Source organism: Ailuropoda melanoleuca, chromosome 18 (genome assembly GCF_002007445.2).
Source record: "Ailuropoda melanoleuca isolate Jingjing chromosome 18, ASM200744v2, whole genome shotgun sequence".
In the NCBI taxonomy this organism is placed as follows: domain Eukaryota; kingdom Metazoa; phylum Chordata; class Mammalia; order Carnivora; family Ursidae; genus Ailuropoda; species Ailuropoda melanoleuca.
In genome coordinates, this window is record NC_048235.1 from 23,108,220 (window position 1) to 23,122,346 (window position 14,127).

General features: G+C 43.1%; 1 protein-coding gene across 2 annotated transcripts in view; it reads right to left on the minus strand.

Annotated features, from left to right (window-relative positions):
- PRAG1 (PEAK1 related, kinase-activating pseudokinase 1) overlaps positions 1-14,127 on the minus strand; it is a 49,880-nt gene that overhangs the window by 14,169 nt on the left and 21,584 nt on the right. For both annotated transcript variants that reach the window (XM_002919542.4, XM_034647480.1), the window contains one exon: positions 5,984-6,132. In XM_002919542.4, coding sequence (XP_002919588.2) covers positions 5,984-6,132 — 149 coding nt within the window. The remainder of the gene's footprint in view (positions 1-5,983; positions 6,133-14,127) is intronic.

The following is a 14,127-nucleotide window of genomic DNA, read 5'->3' on the forward strand; positions in this document are numbered from 1 at the left end:
TCATTGTTCTCTTCAGCCAAAATGAGAGGTAAGCTTAAGGAGGAAGTGGTCAGTCCAGTTTTGAGCTGTGTGAATGAGCCCGTCTGGCTCCCTCGGCGCACAGCTCTGCCTCCCGACAGCAGCTAGCCAGAAAAAATGTGGAGGCCAAGGGTAGAGTCAGGGCCAGGAGGATCCAAGCTCCAAATTCTTAGCTTTTGGGTCTGGCTACTCTCCAACTGCAGGTGAGGTAAAGCAAACTGAATTTTCTTTTGTTTGAAAAACCTGGGAGTGTTCCATGGATCACTGTCTAAAATGAGGATATAGACTGTATAGATGGAAATGGCTGTGCAGACCTATCCATTCACTCAGCTCATGTTTCCTGATCACCTACAACGTGCGAGGCATAGGGAACAAGACAGAGGGATCAAACCTCTCCTACGGCCTGTGGCCTCCTTCAAACAAAGCCATCTATGCGGGCACCTTGCCAATGGCACACAGAAGTGGTACTCTGGCAGGTTTCTGCCAAACCCCCTCTTTCCACCTTGTAGACGTGAAGTGGGTGGCAGAGGGGAGGGTCTAGCCTCACGTGCAGCTTTTTCCTCCAAGGAAGAATTGTGCAACCCCTTGTTTAGTCACACAATCAGACAGGCTCAACTCTAAATGTTTTATAAAAAAAAAAGCAGCCAAGTACCCCTTCAAAAAGAACCCTTGCATTCCCAAGAAGGTAAACGTGGTCTGAAAATGGAAGCACATTATTAACATTTTACCACTGGCAGGAAAATGTGGTATTTGTGAGGAGTCTCTCTGGAACACTTATCATCCCAAGAAACAATAAGCAAGATGTGAATGCAATTTACATGCAGAAGAGGAGAAGCCCATCTCAGTTTGGAAACTGGCTCATGGCAAACATTCCATGCCCACCGCCCCAGCGTGGCCCCAGAATCCTGCACTTTCCATCCCCTGTGAGAACACAGTATCATCAGGGGTCTTCTTTCCAAATTAACAGTAAAATCAACCGTTAGTTCAAAGCACTTTCCCATCCTGTTGATGGAAGCGTGCATTGACATTTACAGGATCGTTTGGGAACATCTATTTAAAATGCATATGTTTTGACATATCAATTCCACTCTTCTAAGAATTTATCTTACAGATATGCTCACCGAATTATCTTAAAGTGTGTCATGGGATCTTACTGGAGACTGGTAATGAAAATCACCTAACCATGCATTGTTGAGAGAGGGGTTTAACCGCTTTTCACAATCACAAAATACACAGCATTAACAAAAACGAGATCAATTCAAAGGTTCTGATTTGAAAGACTTCAAGATATATTAAGTATAAAAATGTGTTGAATTGAGGTTTATGACATTTTAAATACTGATAAAAGGGGAGACTGGGTGGCTCAGTCAGTTAAGCGTCTGCCTTCGGCTCAGGTCATGATCTCAGGGTCCTGGGATCAAGTCCCACATCCGGCCCTCTGCTTGGCGGGGAGCCTGCTTCTCCCTCTCCCTCTGCCCGCCGCTCCCCCTGCTTGTGCTCTTTCTCTCATGCTGTCAAATAAATAAAATCTTTTAAAAAATTAAAAAAAAAATACAGATAAAAATTTCTGAAAGGATATAAAAAAAATGTGCTCAAAACGTGTCAAAGGTGGGAGCGCATTTAGAGGGCATATGATGACTTCGACTTTTCATTTCACATCTGTCCACATCATGTGAATTATTATCAGAGACAGGTACTGATTTTACTGAAGTAATAATATATTTAAAAATTCAGTTTAAAGGGAATAGTTTAAGGTAAAGCTTCACTTTTGTGATACTGTAAGGGCTCAGACCACAGACATTCTTAAAAATGAGTATCTCTTCCTTTAGGATTGCTTCTTCATCCTTCACGAATCAATCTCCCAGAACAGACCCCATGACTCAGTCTGTCTCCACAGGGGTGGGGGATGAGGCGGGCCTAACCGTGGTAGAGCCAAACACCAAATGGAATATATTAGACCAAACCCACCAATTTAGGATCAAGTGCTCTGACAGCCTGTTTGATAGTCAGAACACACTATTTTCAGCTAGGGAGTTTTAGGTGCCTTTTTCAGGGCCACCTTTTCTTCTTATAAAATCTGCTCAGTGAAGGTCAGGCTGTCACTCCTGACTGATGACTGATCTTTGTGGACTTACTATCTCTCCTCTGGACAGACCCGCCCTCCCCTCCCCACCCCCTTCCTGGCTCGATTTCTCCCCCTAGCACTTCAGCCATCTGACACACTGACTGCCTTAGCCCTTTATCTTTCTCCTTGTCCATCTCTCCCCACTGGAATGTGAAAGGAGGAACTGGGCATTGTTTGTCACTGTTGAATGTTCAACATCTAATATTGTACCCAGCACAAGGTTTGGATTCAACAAATACCTATCAAATCAATGACTGAACTAATGTATATATTTAAAAAATCCTCTTGCAGGGAGGACGCCTGGGTGGCTCAGTCTGCCTTCAGCTCAGGTCATGATCTCAGGGTCCTGGGATCGAGCCCCACAACAGGCTCCCGGCTCAATGGGGGGAGATTGCTTCTTCCTCTCCCTCTGCGCCACCCCCCCCCCGCTCCCACTCATCCGCTCTCGTGTGCACGCTCCCCCTCTCTCAAATAAATAAATAAAATCTTTAAAAAAAAATGCCTCTTGGCATTATGACTGAGGAGAAGAAGCTGACTACTGTCAAGATATTTCATGAATCTGGCTACATCTCTGGACCGCTAGCTACAAACACTGACCTGGTTCATACCTTCCTGTGAATTCGTACCTACATTCACTGTGTGGCCAGACCTCTTCCCTACTGCTGGTGCCAAGAGCTTCTGTTCAATAGAGCACTTTCTCGTCTCCTGTACTGTGGGCACCTGGCATCCAGGATGGTTGTTACACTGTGGCACTGAATTTTAACGTTATCCTAAATCAAAGGGGAAAATAATGTGAAACTAGGTTCACTTACATAAAAGGAACCATTTAAAGCATGGGTGTCTGCTGATGACCATTGGTAGTGATCATTCAGCGGATGCTGTGCTGCAGAGCTATTCACCACAGATCACCTCTTGGCAGCAGTCACAGATCTGTCCCTCCCAAACCAAGCAGAAACCAAACAACTGCTTCTGTGGACTCTTCCTTCCACTGAGCTGACTCACTGTTCACTTGAATTGCCTGCATGGACAAATGGGATAATAGATGTGCTCTGAGGGGTATGGCATGTGATACAAGCATAAAGAAGCGAAGTTAATATTGATATAAAGAGATAGTTTGTAAACATAAAATCTAGACACACTGGTTTTTAAAATGCAACAAAGTTATAAATTTCAATTATGTTTGTTTTTCTTACAAAAAGTTTTTAAGAACTCATTTCTTTATTTGAAAGAGGGAGAGAGAAAGAGAGAATGTGGGTGCACACATGCATGAGGGAGAGAGGCAGAAAGAGAGGGAGAGAGAAACTTTCGCAGACTCTGCACTAATTGCAGAGCCCAACGCGGGGCTCAGTCTCACGACCCTAAGATCAGGACCTGAGCCGAAACCAAAAGTTGGACACTTAACTGACTGCGTCACCCAGGTGCCCCTTTCCTTATAAAATTTAAAACTTTTTTTTTCTTGCCACAAAACCCAAATAGTAGAAAACTAACTTTAACCACTAACCCTGATAAGCGTCCAAGAAATTTACACAAACTACTGTTATGATACACTCGAGAATTACTTTGTCCTCAATTCACTCCGGACTGCCTCTTCTGCATTACAAAAAGTCCGTGAAATGCACCTCTTTTCATTAGTGAATTCTTACTGACAAAACAAATAGTCTCGTGCCATCTTTTGACTTAATACATAGTATTAGAGAAGTAGACACTACATTCCGGTCTCCAGGAAATTTAGCTTGAACTGACTCTCCCTCTCTTATTCAGATCCACTCTCTCAGCTTCAGTACTAGATACAAATAGTCACAAAAGGCATGATGGATACATATTTCAATATTATTTTTACAAGGTAAAAGCGAGTAAGAATTCATGGGACAGAAGGGTTCCTCCCATTTCGTGATCAGAGTGGTTCTCGATAGTCTCCGGATTCGTGTTTAACAGATGTGACAAAGGGAGGGTGGACAAAGAAAGTATGACCCAGGGTACAGAGTCATAAGCAGGAGCGGTACCTGGAAATGGTTCACTCTGAGGACCCAGAGCCTGCTAACAAGGTTTATACTTTTTGTTGATCTAGGAATCCGAATTTTGAAGTGCATTCCCATTGAATAACTGGCTCATGATAAAGGCAGAACCACGAAAATATATTCATTTTACTTAGAAAATGTCTGAGTTAGGTGTCACCGTCGTACTCCTGAATCCCCAGTGGCTCCATTATTTTCCACTTCCACACACTGGTTTTGAGAGCTTTGTACAATCCAGCCTCTACCTTCCCACCAACCTCTGGTCCCATTTTCCCCTCCCTGCTTCCACTGAAGTGTGTCGGTCCTATCCTTTTCCCAGCGTGCCCTGCTAACCCTGCCTTGGCTCCTCTTTTGTTGCTTCCACGACCTGCAGAGCCCTTTCCTCCCTTCTACCTCCTCAATTCTAACCACACTTGAGACGTGAGCTGAAGTGCTATCTTCTCCCACCGCCTTCCCTGAACCCTTCCTCAGTCCTCATTGATTCCTCTCTCTTCTGGAAGCCTTGATAAACATTCATGTTCTGGGAAGCCCAATCTCCTAGCTTAGACCAGCCACCCATGGGTCACGTGTTTTAGGCTTGTCTTCCTAGCTGGACCTGAAGAGTCCTGACAGCAAACATGATTTGCTGCTTCTGACTAGCCAAGTGCCCAGACGGTTAGGTAGAGTTCTCATTAACATGAGCTGGCTGGTAGCCAGTGGGGCTCCATGGTACAGTGCTCCCTCAGAACCGGTCACAATCCCCGAGAGAGCACGTCAGGGCACAGGGTCCAATGGTTCACGTGCCCAGCCCAGCCCTCTGAGGAATAACCCACTTCACTGAATTTTTGCACAATTGGATGGGAAAAGGGAAAAGATGTAAGCCCAGGAAAATCTGCCGAGAAAGAAAGCCCTCCTTTGCTACATGCCACCCCAATCAAGACTAAGAGATTTCCCATTTTGGAGTCTGAGCTGTCAGGAGGTTCCCAGAAGAACACGCCACAGATTGACAGACATATGCTCTAGACTTAGCAGTACTCGTCTTTCCCACAGAAATGTGTTGGTGATTGTGATTTTGTGACAGAAGCCCCGACTCCAAAATTGCCTACCGGGAAGAAATATTTCCATAGGAGTGAGAAAGGTCGTCATGTTAGTACATGTCAAAACCAAACATGCTAAAGCGAGTTTAAGAGAAATGTAGGAGAAGACACACAGGCACACAAAGACTGTTGAAGTGGTGAGAGGTTTTAATACTACCCATCACAACTACAGAAACACAAGAGTTCCTTCTCAGGAATGTGCCCAGTCAGGACATACCCACATAGTACGCCTTAGAGCTTTCTCCAGGGACTGGGATGGCTGGTAGTCTCATGAAGCCTCTGTACTTTATTTCAACCAACATTTATGTAAGCACCTGCTGTGTCCAAGTAAGTGTGTGCATGTGTGCACACATGTGCACACTCATGCACGTGAAGGAGGGGACAAGATGGCGGCGAGGGAGAGAGAGAAACGTGGAGGGTAAAAACCTCGGGTTGGCGGAACCTAATCCCGCAAGAACCAATCCCGAGGATGGAAATGGGAAACAGACCTATACATAAATGGCTCATCACCCCAGGAATCTGTGGACGCACTGTGCATCAGTGGAAAGGGCAACGCGGGATGAGGTGCCTCGTCATGTATCCAACAGGGAATTAACGCCAATGGCTCCTTGGTGGAGTCTACCTCATGGGGAAAGCAGGACCAAGATGGGAGGTCTAGCTCAGCCATTCCAAATCCTGGCCGTGAGCCCAGGGCTGGCCTTCCAGACTCTGAAGAATCTAAACCTCTCCGTCAAGGTCAAGTCTGTTACCTCCATCGCTGCAGGTCCTGGAGTCCGAGGCCAGGCTGTCCGTGGAACCCGTGGTGAAGCTGACGTGGACGCCCCTGCAGGGCGGGCTGAGGCTCTCTGCAGAGCCCTGGCTCACTTTCTCCAAATCAGAGTTCATCTTTAAAAGGTGCCTGGAAAATGTAAGAACAAACAATAAAAGCGATTAATTTGGTTTATATTCAAAAGCCAGGTGATGTATCATGAACCTAGTATGCTCCCAAAGCCTGAACAGTACCAGCAGGTTTTGAAAAAATGATTTTGGGAAGAGAGAATGGGCACTCTTTTGAAACCTCATACACATGAATGGTAGGAAATTTCTCAAGTGTGGTTAGGAGTGAGTCTATGAAATTTAGACAAATGCCAAAATCATGATTTGGGAGGAACAGCCTTGATATTCTGACCGTGTTGGCCAAAACGTTTACGTCACCTATTATATACTGTATAACATCTCTATGAAGAAAAACATGAACATTATCATACGAGTCAATGTATAGAGATAAACAGAGATTGGGTAGCTTTTGCAAGATCACAGGACAAGTGAAAATCAGGACTAAAAAGGTGGGATTTCTTTTTGCCTGGTACTCTCTTGACAGAGCTTCAAAGGGTCTAGGTTGTTCCTTGGAATTAAGGAAAACTTTGTATCAATTTAACCAGACTTCTAGTGTAATGCTCAGAAACATGTTAACATAACCCTTCTTCCTGAAGCACAGAATCTGCCCTTAGGCTTCCTATGAAATCTTTTGTAGCATCTCTAAGGCAACCCTTAGCAACCTATCAGGGACCGGAATACCAAGTTCAAGAGAAAAATCACTTGCCTTGGAGAAAACACTGCCATTATCAGGTAGCGTGGTTAGCTTATTGATTTCTCCTTCCCTTTTTCCAAGGACTACATGAATATTCAGTCCGACCTGACATTTTCGCCACAAAGTGAGGCAGACCACAAATCAATCTAGCTCTCTCCCTGTTCGTGGTAACCCAGATTTGTCTGCACTGATATTTCCTGATGACAGTCCTGTTCCCACTACAGCAGATCTATATCTCGATATCTGCCGTAGGAAATATACAATGCAGTATTGATCTGGCATCAGAGCTGCCTTATTTAATGCACACGACCTTACAGGCAAGAATTTATCGATCGTTCTTTCTGTTCAACATTGCCAGGCCGTGTATTGGTCTTTGCAGTCACGGGGATCCTGTGCCGATTACCAGAAAAGTTTAGAGAAAGTTTGTTAGCTACCATGAAAATACTCTTTAGGAACACGTCCTTCTCCTCACCCCCAATTCTTAGAACCACATTAAAAAAATATTTTACAGCTGTCCAATGTAAGTTGTGACAGGGAGGCAAGGTTATGACTAATACTGTTCCTGACATTTTAATGTCACCGTAGGGCTCTGGAAATATCAGATCCTTAGGAAGTGCTGTAGCAATAGATTATCTTTATTTTACCCTCTGGCAAAATAAAATCATAGAAAGTTTTGTGAAATATTTTTATTCTCATCAGGTCCATCAATCATGGCTTTTGCAGATAAAGCCTGGATATGCAGTTGTGAGTAATGACAACTCCTTGGTCTAGGAGAGAAGCCAGCTCTGTGGCAATGCAACTACCCAGCCCCTCCGGAGTGGCCTCTGGAGTCTCTTGGTCCTCAGGCCCAGAAAACGGCCAAGGGAGAAATTCCAGCACCAGAGCTGCTGAGCTGGCGGAGCGCCCCATTCTGTAAACCTACAAAAACACTGAATGAAATGTATATAAACAGATAAAACTAAAAAATATGTAAATATGTGTTTGTGTGAGTACACACACACACACACACACGCTTGGATATATGTCCTTGAGCAATGTTATTCATATCACTAGTAGTGAATGAATGGCTAAGTCAATTTAGTGAGTCATGGCAGTTTACCAGCAGTTTATTTTAACAATATATGCTGCTATGTGGCCAGAAAATATTATAGTAAGGATTTTTGAATCATTGTTTTGTGAAGCTTTTGTTTCACGTCTGTGCTCGTTGGATCATGATAGTAAATGTATTTCTTATTGTGGGTTATTGTTAAAAAAAGGCTAAAAATCATTGCTCTGGAACAGGGGTCAACAAACATTTCCTTAAAGGGCCTGGTGGGTGATATTTTATTTTATTTTATTTATTTATTTTTAAAGATTTTATTTATTTATTTGACAGGGAGAGAGACAGCCAGCGAGAGAGGGAACACAAGCAGTGGGAGTGGGAGAGGAAGAAGCAGGCTTCCAGTGGAGCAGGGAGCCCGGTGCGGGGCTCGATCCCAGGACCTGGGATCACACCCTGGGACTGAGCCACGCAGGCGCCCCTGGTGGGTGATATTTTAGGCTTATGGATCATATGGTCTCTGTTACAACTACTCAGCTCTGCTGCTGGAGCAGAAAAGCAGTCACAGACTACCTGTAAATGAATGGCCATGTTTTCAAATAAAACTTTATTTACAAACACAGATGACCACACTGTAGATGGTAGATTACTGAGATCTGCTTTAGACCAGCCTTGTCCAATAAAATACAGTGCAAGTCATATATATAATTTTAACTTTTTGGCAGCCAAATTATAGGCAAAATTATTTTAATAATATCTTTTATTTAACAAAATATATAAAAATACTATCATCTTAATAGGCAACGAGTATAAAAATCATTAATGAGATATTTTATTTTAATTTTTTCATTCTAAGTCTTCAAAGTTGGGTGTGTATTTTATACTAACAGCACAATGTAATTTAGACTAGCCACATTTTAAGCTACTGGTTATTGTACTAATCAGTGCAGATCTAAAGAAACTTTCGTACATGGACAAGGCTTTTCATGGTGTTACTAACAGCAAAAACAGAATCGTAAACATTCCAGTATCCATCAATAAAATAATGGATACATTGTGGTATAGTCTTATAATGGAATATGATATAGAATTCAAAAATAAATGAACTTGACTTTAATGAACTAATATTGAAAGGATTCTTAAATGTTGAATGTTAAGAGTAGCTTGCTGCAAATCAAAACCACAATGAGATAATCACCTCACACCAGTCAGAATAGCTAGTTATCAAAAAGATAAGAAATAACAAATGTTGGTGAGGATGTGGAGAAAAAGGAACCTCGTGCACTGTTGGTGGGAATGCCAACTGGTACAGCCTCTATGAAAAACAGTATGGAGTTCCTCAAAAAATTAAAAATAGAACTATCATACGATCCAGTAATTTTACTTCTGGGTACTTAACCGAAAAAAAAAAGAACACTAATTCAAAAAGATTTATGCACCCCTATGTTTATTACAGCATTATTTACAACGGCCAAGATATGGAAGCAACCAAAGTGCCCACTGATAGATGAACAGATAAAGAAGAGGTGGGACATATACACAATGGAATATTACTCTGTCATAAAAAAGAATGAGAATTACCATTTGTAACAACATGTATGCACCTAAAGGGCATCAGGCTAAGTGAAATTAGACAGAGAAAGACAAAAATACGCTATGATCCCACTTGCAGGTGGAATCTAAAAAACAAAATGAACAAACACAAAACAGAAAAATGGACTCGTAAAAACAAAGAACAAACTAGCGGTGGTCAGAGGGGGAGTCAGTGGGGGGGATGGTTGGAAGAGGGGAAGAGGAGGAAGTGGTACAAACTTCCCGTTATCAAATAAATCAATCACGGGGATGGAAAGTACAGCATAGGGAATATAGTCAATCGTATTATAATAATTCGTAGGGTGACAAATGGTAACTACACCTCAAGGGAAGCATTTCATAACGTACATAAGTGTCAAATCACTACGTTGGCACACCTGAAACTAATACGATATTGTATGCCAACTATACTTCAATTAAAAAAAAAAGTAACTTACAAAAGTTCTCAAGTACAGTGTGATGCCATTTAAATATATTTTAAAAAATACATAATGATGCTATAATTTGTTTATCATATATATGCAATAAAATGGAACTAATACTCATCACCTTCAAGACAGTGAATCCTCTAGGTAACAATGGGAAAAGGAAACAGAAACTAGATACGAAGTGATCTTCCACTGGACCTGAAATGCTTTTATTTTTTAAAAATCTAAAATGACAAAAACTTTAATGACACTTGAAAAATTTTTTGGAGGACACATGACAGTGAAATTATTCTTTGAACGTCACTGTATGCTTGAAATCTGATACATTGAAAATGAACATTTCTACAAGGAGAGAAAGTCACTAGGGCCTGCATGAGCCCAGGAATGGACGCTCTTGTTGACCTGCTGCCGAGCCTCTGAAAGGTGCGGGACAGAAAGGATGACCCAGCAGGCTTTCCATCAGGCCCCACTGCAGGACAGGCAGATTCAGTGAAGGTCAGTAATAACCACAGAAGAGCCTTACCGATGGAAAAAGTTATTTCTCGGACCTAACCACTCTTCTGAGACTTCAGAAATGAGTTCTTCCGCGTCTAGTCACTATGAGGGAGAAGTGATAGTTCTGAATTCACCAAGTGAATGTAGACAAAATTAGACTATTCTTGGGGCTGTGGTATAAAGCGGCAGCATACACACGTGTGTGTATGTGTAGGGAAGTGGCAAGCCTCCAACAGTAGGCCGTGGTAAATCTCAGTATCTAAGCACAGGGGGAGTTTGCATGTTTTCATGTTTTCATGGCTTCTGGGAATATTACTGTTTCTCTACTAAAAGGGCTCGAGAAGCCCAGGCTCCCACCAGGTAACAAAAGCCCAACAGGCATCTGGAATGCTCTGGGTACATGGGGAAGAAAGGGTAACCCTTTCTCATAATAGCGAAATCTTGGGAGTGATGACTCTTTTATACGAACTGCATCGAAAATCTTCCATCTGGGAAGCTGGTACAATCTGCACTTTAGAGAATTGCCATCTTAAGTACGGAATGAGCGACGCTACCTCAGATTTCAGAATGAAAGGGGAAGCTTACCATCAGAGCAGAGACTGACAATCAAGTTGTTTTTGTGTGTTCCATCTATGTATGCAATAGATTTCTTACGAATCCCTGGAAAAGGCTCAATGTTCCAAAGGTGACTTTTCTGAGCCCTGTTGGATTGTTCTGTCCGACCTAAGGCCAGATGACCACCCAAGTGCGCCCAACGACGCACAACAAGGCTCTGCTGATTATTTCTAAAGGCGAAGCTTTCCCCTCATTAATGAGCGTTTGATCTGATGTTCATAAAACTGGTGCCAGCCATCTAGAAGACTCAATGTGATGTCATGTCATTTAAGGAAGTGGCTTCAACAGGCCGAAACCACACACTCCGGTCTTTCCTCTCTGGGTGGTGAATAACATTCTTATCGGCTGCAGGGAGAGCACGGCCTGCACAGATGTCTTCGCTCACGCAGCGTGATAAACGACTTGTTCTTACTCAGACTTCCTTCCCTGCCTCCCGTTGATTAGCCATGGTCACAGGAGAGTAGGATGAAACACCCGGCCAGCGGCCCGGGGTCCTTGGAGACTGAGCCCTGCAGCTGCCGCCCGGTGTTTTCAGAACGGCTTTTCCCCGCATTGTCCTTAGCGAAAGAAGTCCAGCCAGAGTTTTCCCCCTACTGTATGGGTAGAAAGCTGGAAAAAAATAATCCAGGCGGAAGAGCCATCTGCCAGACTTCCTCATTCATAGGAACAAGCCTCATCTAAAAATACCCCCAAGCTTTTAGAATGTCCGAAATTCTTAACGGAGGCCCGGCCCCAGTGTGTGGCGGGGACGGCGTCTCAAGCTTCGCGTGGCCGTCAGGGTCCTCATCGGACGGCACAGTTGGTAAAGTGTGACGGAGGCCAAGGTTCCTTCTCACCGCCCTGACTCGAGTTTCGTTCACACGCATTCGGTTGAGAGCCCTTTGCCTCCAGAGCGGAAGCTCAGGAAAACCCAAAGAACACTAGCACGCAACCTCAGACTCGGGACTCTAGACCCTGGTACACCTGCACACAGAGCCTTCGGGTTGGTCAGATTCACAGCTAAGTTTAAAAAACGTTTTTTAAATTGCTGAGAAGTGAAAACAGACTAGTTTTAGATGCAAATAAGTCAAGTCATGCCTAAATCAAAGAATGAGAGCCTCTTACCATCCTAGACTCTGGCCCGTCGTGCCATCCTCATCGGCATGGCCCCCCAGAGCCCAGAGGCGGGCTGCGCCAGTGACTGCAGGGTCCCATGGAGCAGCCCTGAGGAGGAGGGCCAGCTTCGGTGACGGTGGCCGGAGCGCCTTGTCAGCCAGCTGTGAATTCACTGCTCAGAGCTCTCCTTTCCCCTCAGTTCCTCTCTGACTTTTCTATAAAATGCACTTCCGGCAAAAGCACAGGAAAACAGGGACAGCTCTGCCTCTGACCTGCAGCTTTAATCTCCAATTGTCTTGTTGGGCTCCAATGTTCGCAGCAATTCAAATACACTCAAACACCGTCAGCCTCACCCTACTCATTCTCTACTATGTAGCCACATGCTAAGGTCAAAATCATTAAATGATTCAAGTTGAAACACTGAGCTTGCCTGGTGAATAAAAGCACTTTTTTTTTTTTTTTACTTATGTCTCTATTACCTGCAGTGTGTCCCCCATCCCGTCTATCCTGAATAGGATTCCCAGGTTTTTCGAGAAATAAATTTTGACTGCCTACTCTGTGGTGAGCACTGTGTTAGGTGTTGGGGATACAACAGTGAGTAGAGATGATGCCATCCTTGCTTCAACAAACCGACAACCTGGGAGATAAATACTTATCAAGCTCCTCTAAAAAAATATAGAGAGGGTTCAACCTATACCTTCAGAATAGATTTGCAGCCTTGGATTTGAGCATGCTCACTCCAAGTCTTTCTAAAACACGGCTCTTATAATGATGGTGGGCCCTAATGAGCCCTATGTAGAGCTCTTGTAAGTATTCTTAACCTCGGCCACCATATTGGATCTTGGGCTCTCTGTGGTGACTGGAACACACACCCCAGATATTCTTTGCCAACCTCAATTTCAAACATTTCCCCCCACTGTTTATATATTAGAACATATGGCTAGACTTCTCATTTGGGAAAAAAAAAATTGCCATTTTGTTTAATATACTACTATTTCTCCTCATAAATCCTTTGCTCCAATTGGGCTAATCTCTCATTGTCCCCAAATCACTCTGCATTACTGTCCCCTCCCCATCCTGGCTCTGATGAAACAACTGTCTCTCCCTTTCAAACCTTTACATCCTCAAGACCCAGGGTCAGTATCACTTACCTACAAATCCCTCCCAAACCATTGCAGCCTTTTCTGACTGGCCCGTCTCCTCTGGAACACACAATGAACTGAGTCTGATTCACATCACTGGGCATTAGGTTATAATCCTGGTTAGATGATTCTAATTGTTTCATGTGAAATAGGCTTGTTACCACGGCCAAATTATAAACTCTTTGAGGAGCTGTGTCATACTCAGAATATACTGGAACACACTGTAATTAATAAATACTTCTTGACTAACTTTATCTGCCTCTGTTTCAATAGCTTGGTGTAATCTGGGAGCATAAATGTTTCCTTTTGGTAAAGAATTACACTTTCCTAGCAAAACTTGCAAAAGGCAGGAACACTGAGCAAACAACCCTCAATAAAGTTGGATTCAATACCCCAATCTTTCTCATATTTACAAAATACAACAGTCCCACAATACCCTGAATTTGTACAAATCTTGTAATTAAAAAAATTTTTTGTTTCAAGAGATGGGATGAGAAAGGCAGATAACTATACTGAAAGGTTTTTATTGTTTTTATCTTTGATTCTCTTTGATGAAAATGCTAAGGGAGTTATTTTCCAAGTATCTTAGTGTCACTAATACACTGAAAGGGCTAATAAGTCCAGTCTACTCTGGGGGCATGTTTCCCCCCTGATTTATTAGCATGTATAAAGATAGGAAATCAGTTTCGTTTTTTCGGTCAGATGACCTCAATGTTCCCCACGGTGCAGGCCTATTACTTTGCATTTGCAGTTAATGCACTAGTGACTTCCATAGCTGTACAAGCTGAAAAACCTTTGGTTCAACCTGACAGTGAATGCAGTTTGCATTCAGTGGAAACCAATTAAAAATAGGAATAAAGCCATATTTATTTTTAAAGATAGGGATGTGCACACATACATTTAAGTCAGTTGTTTG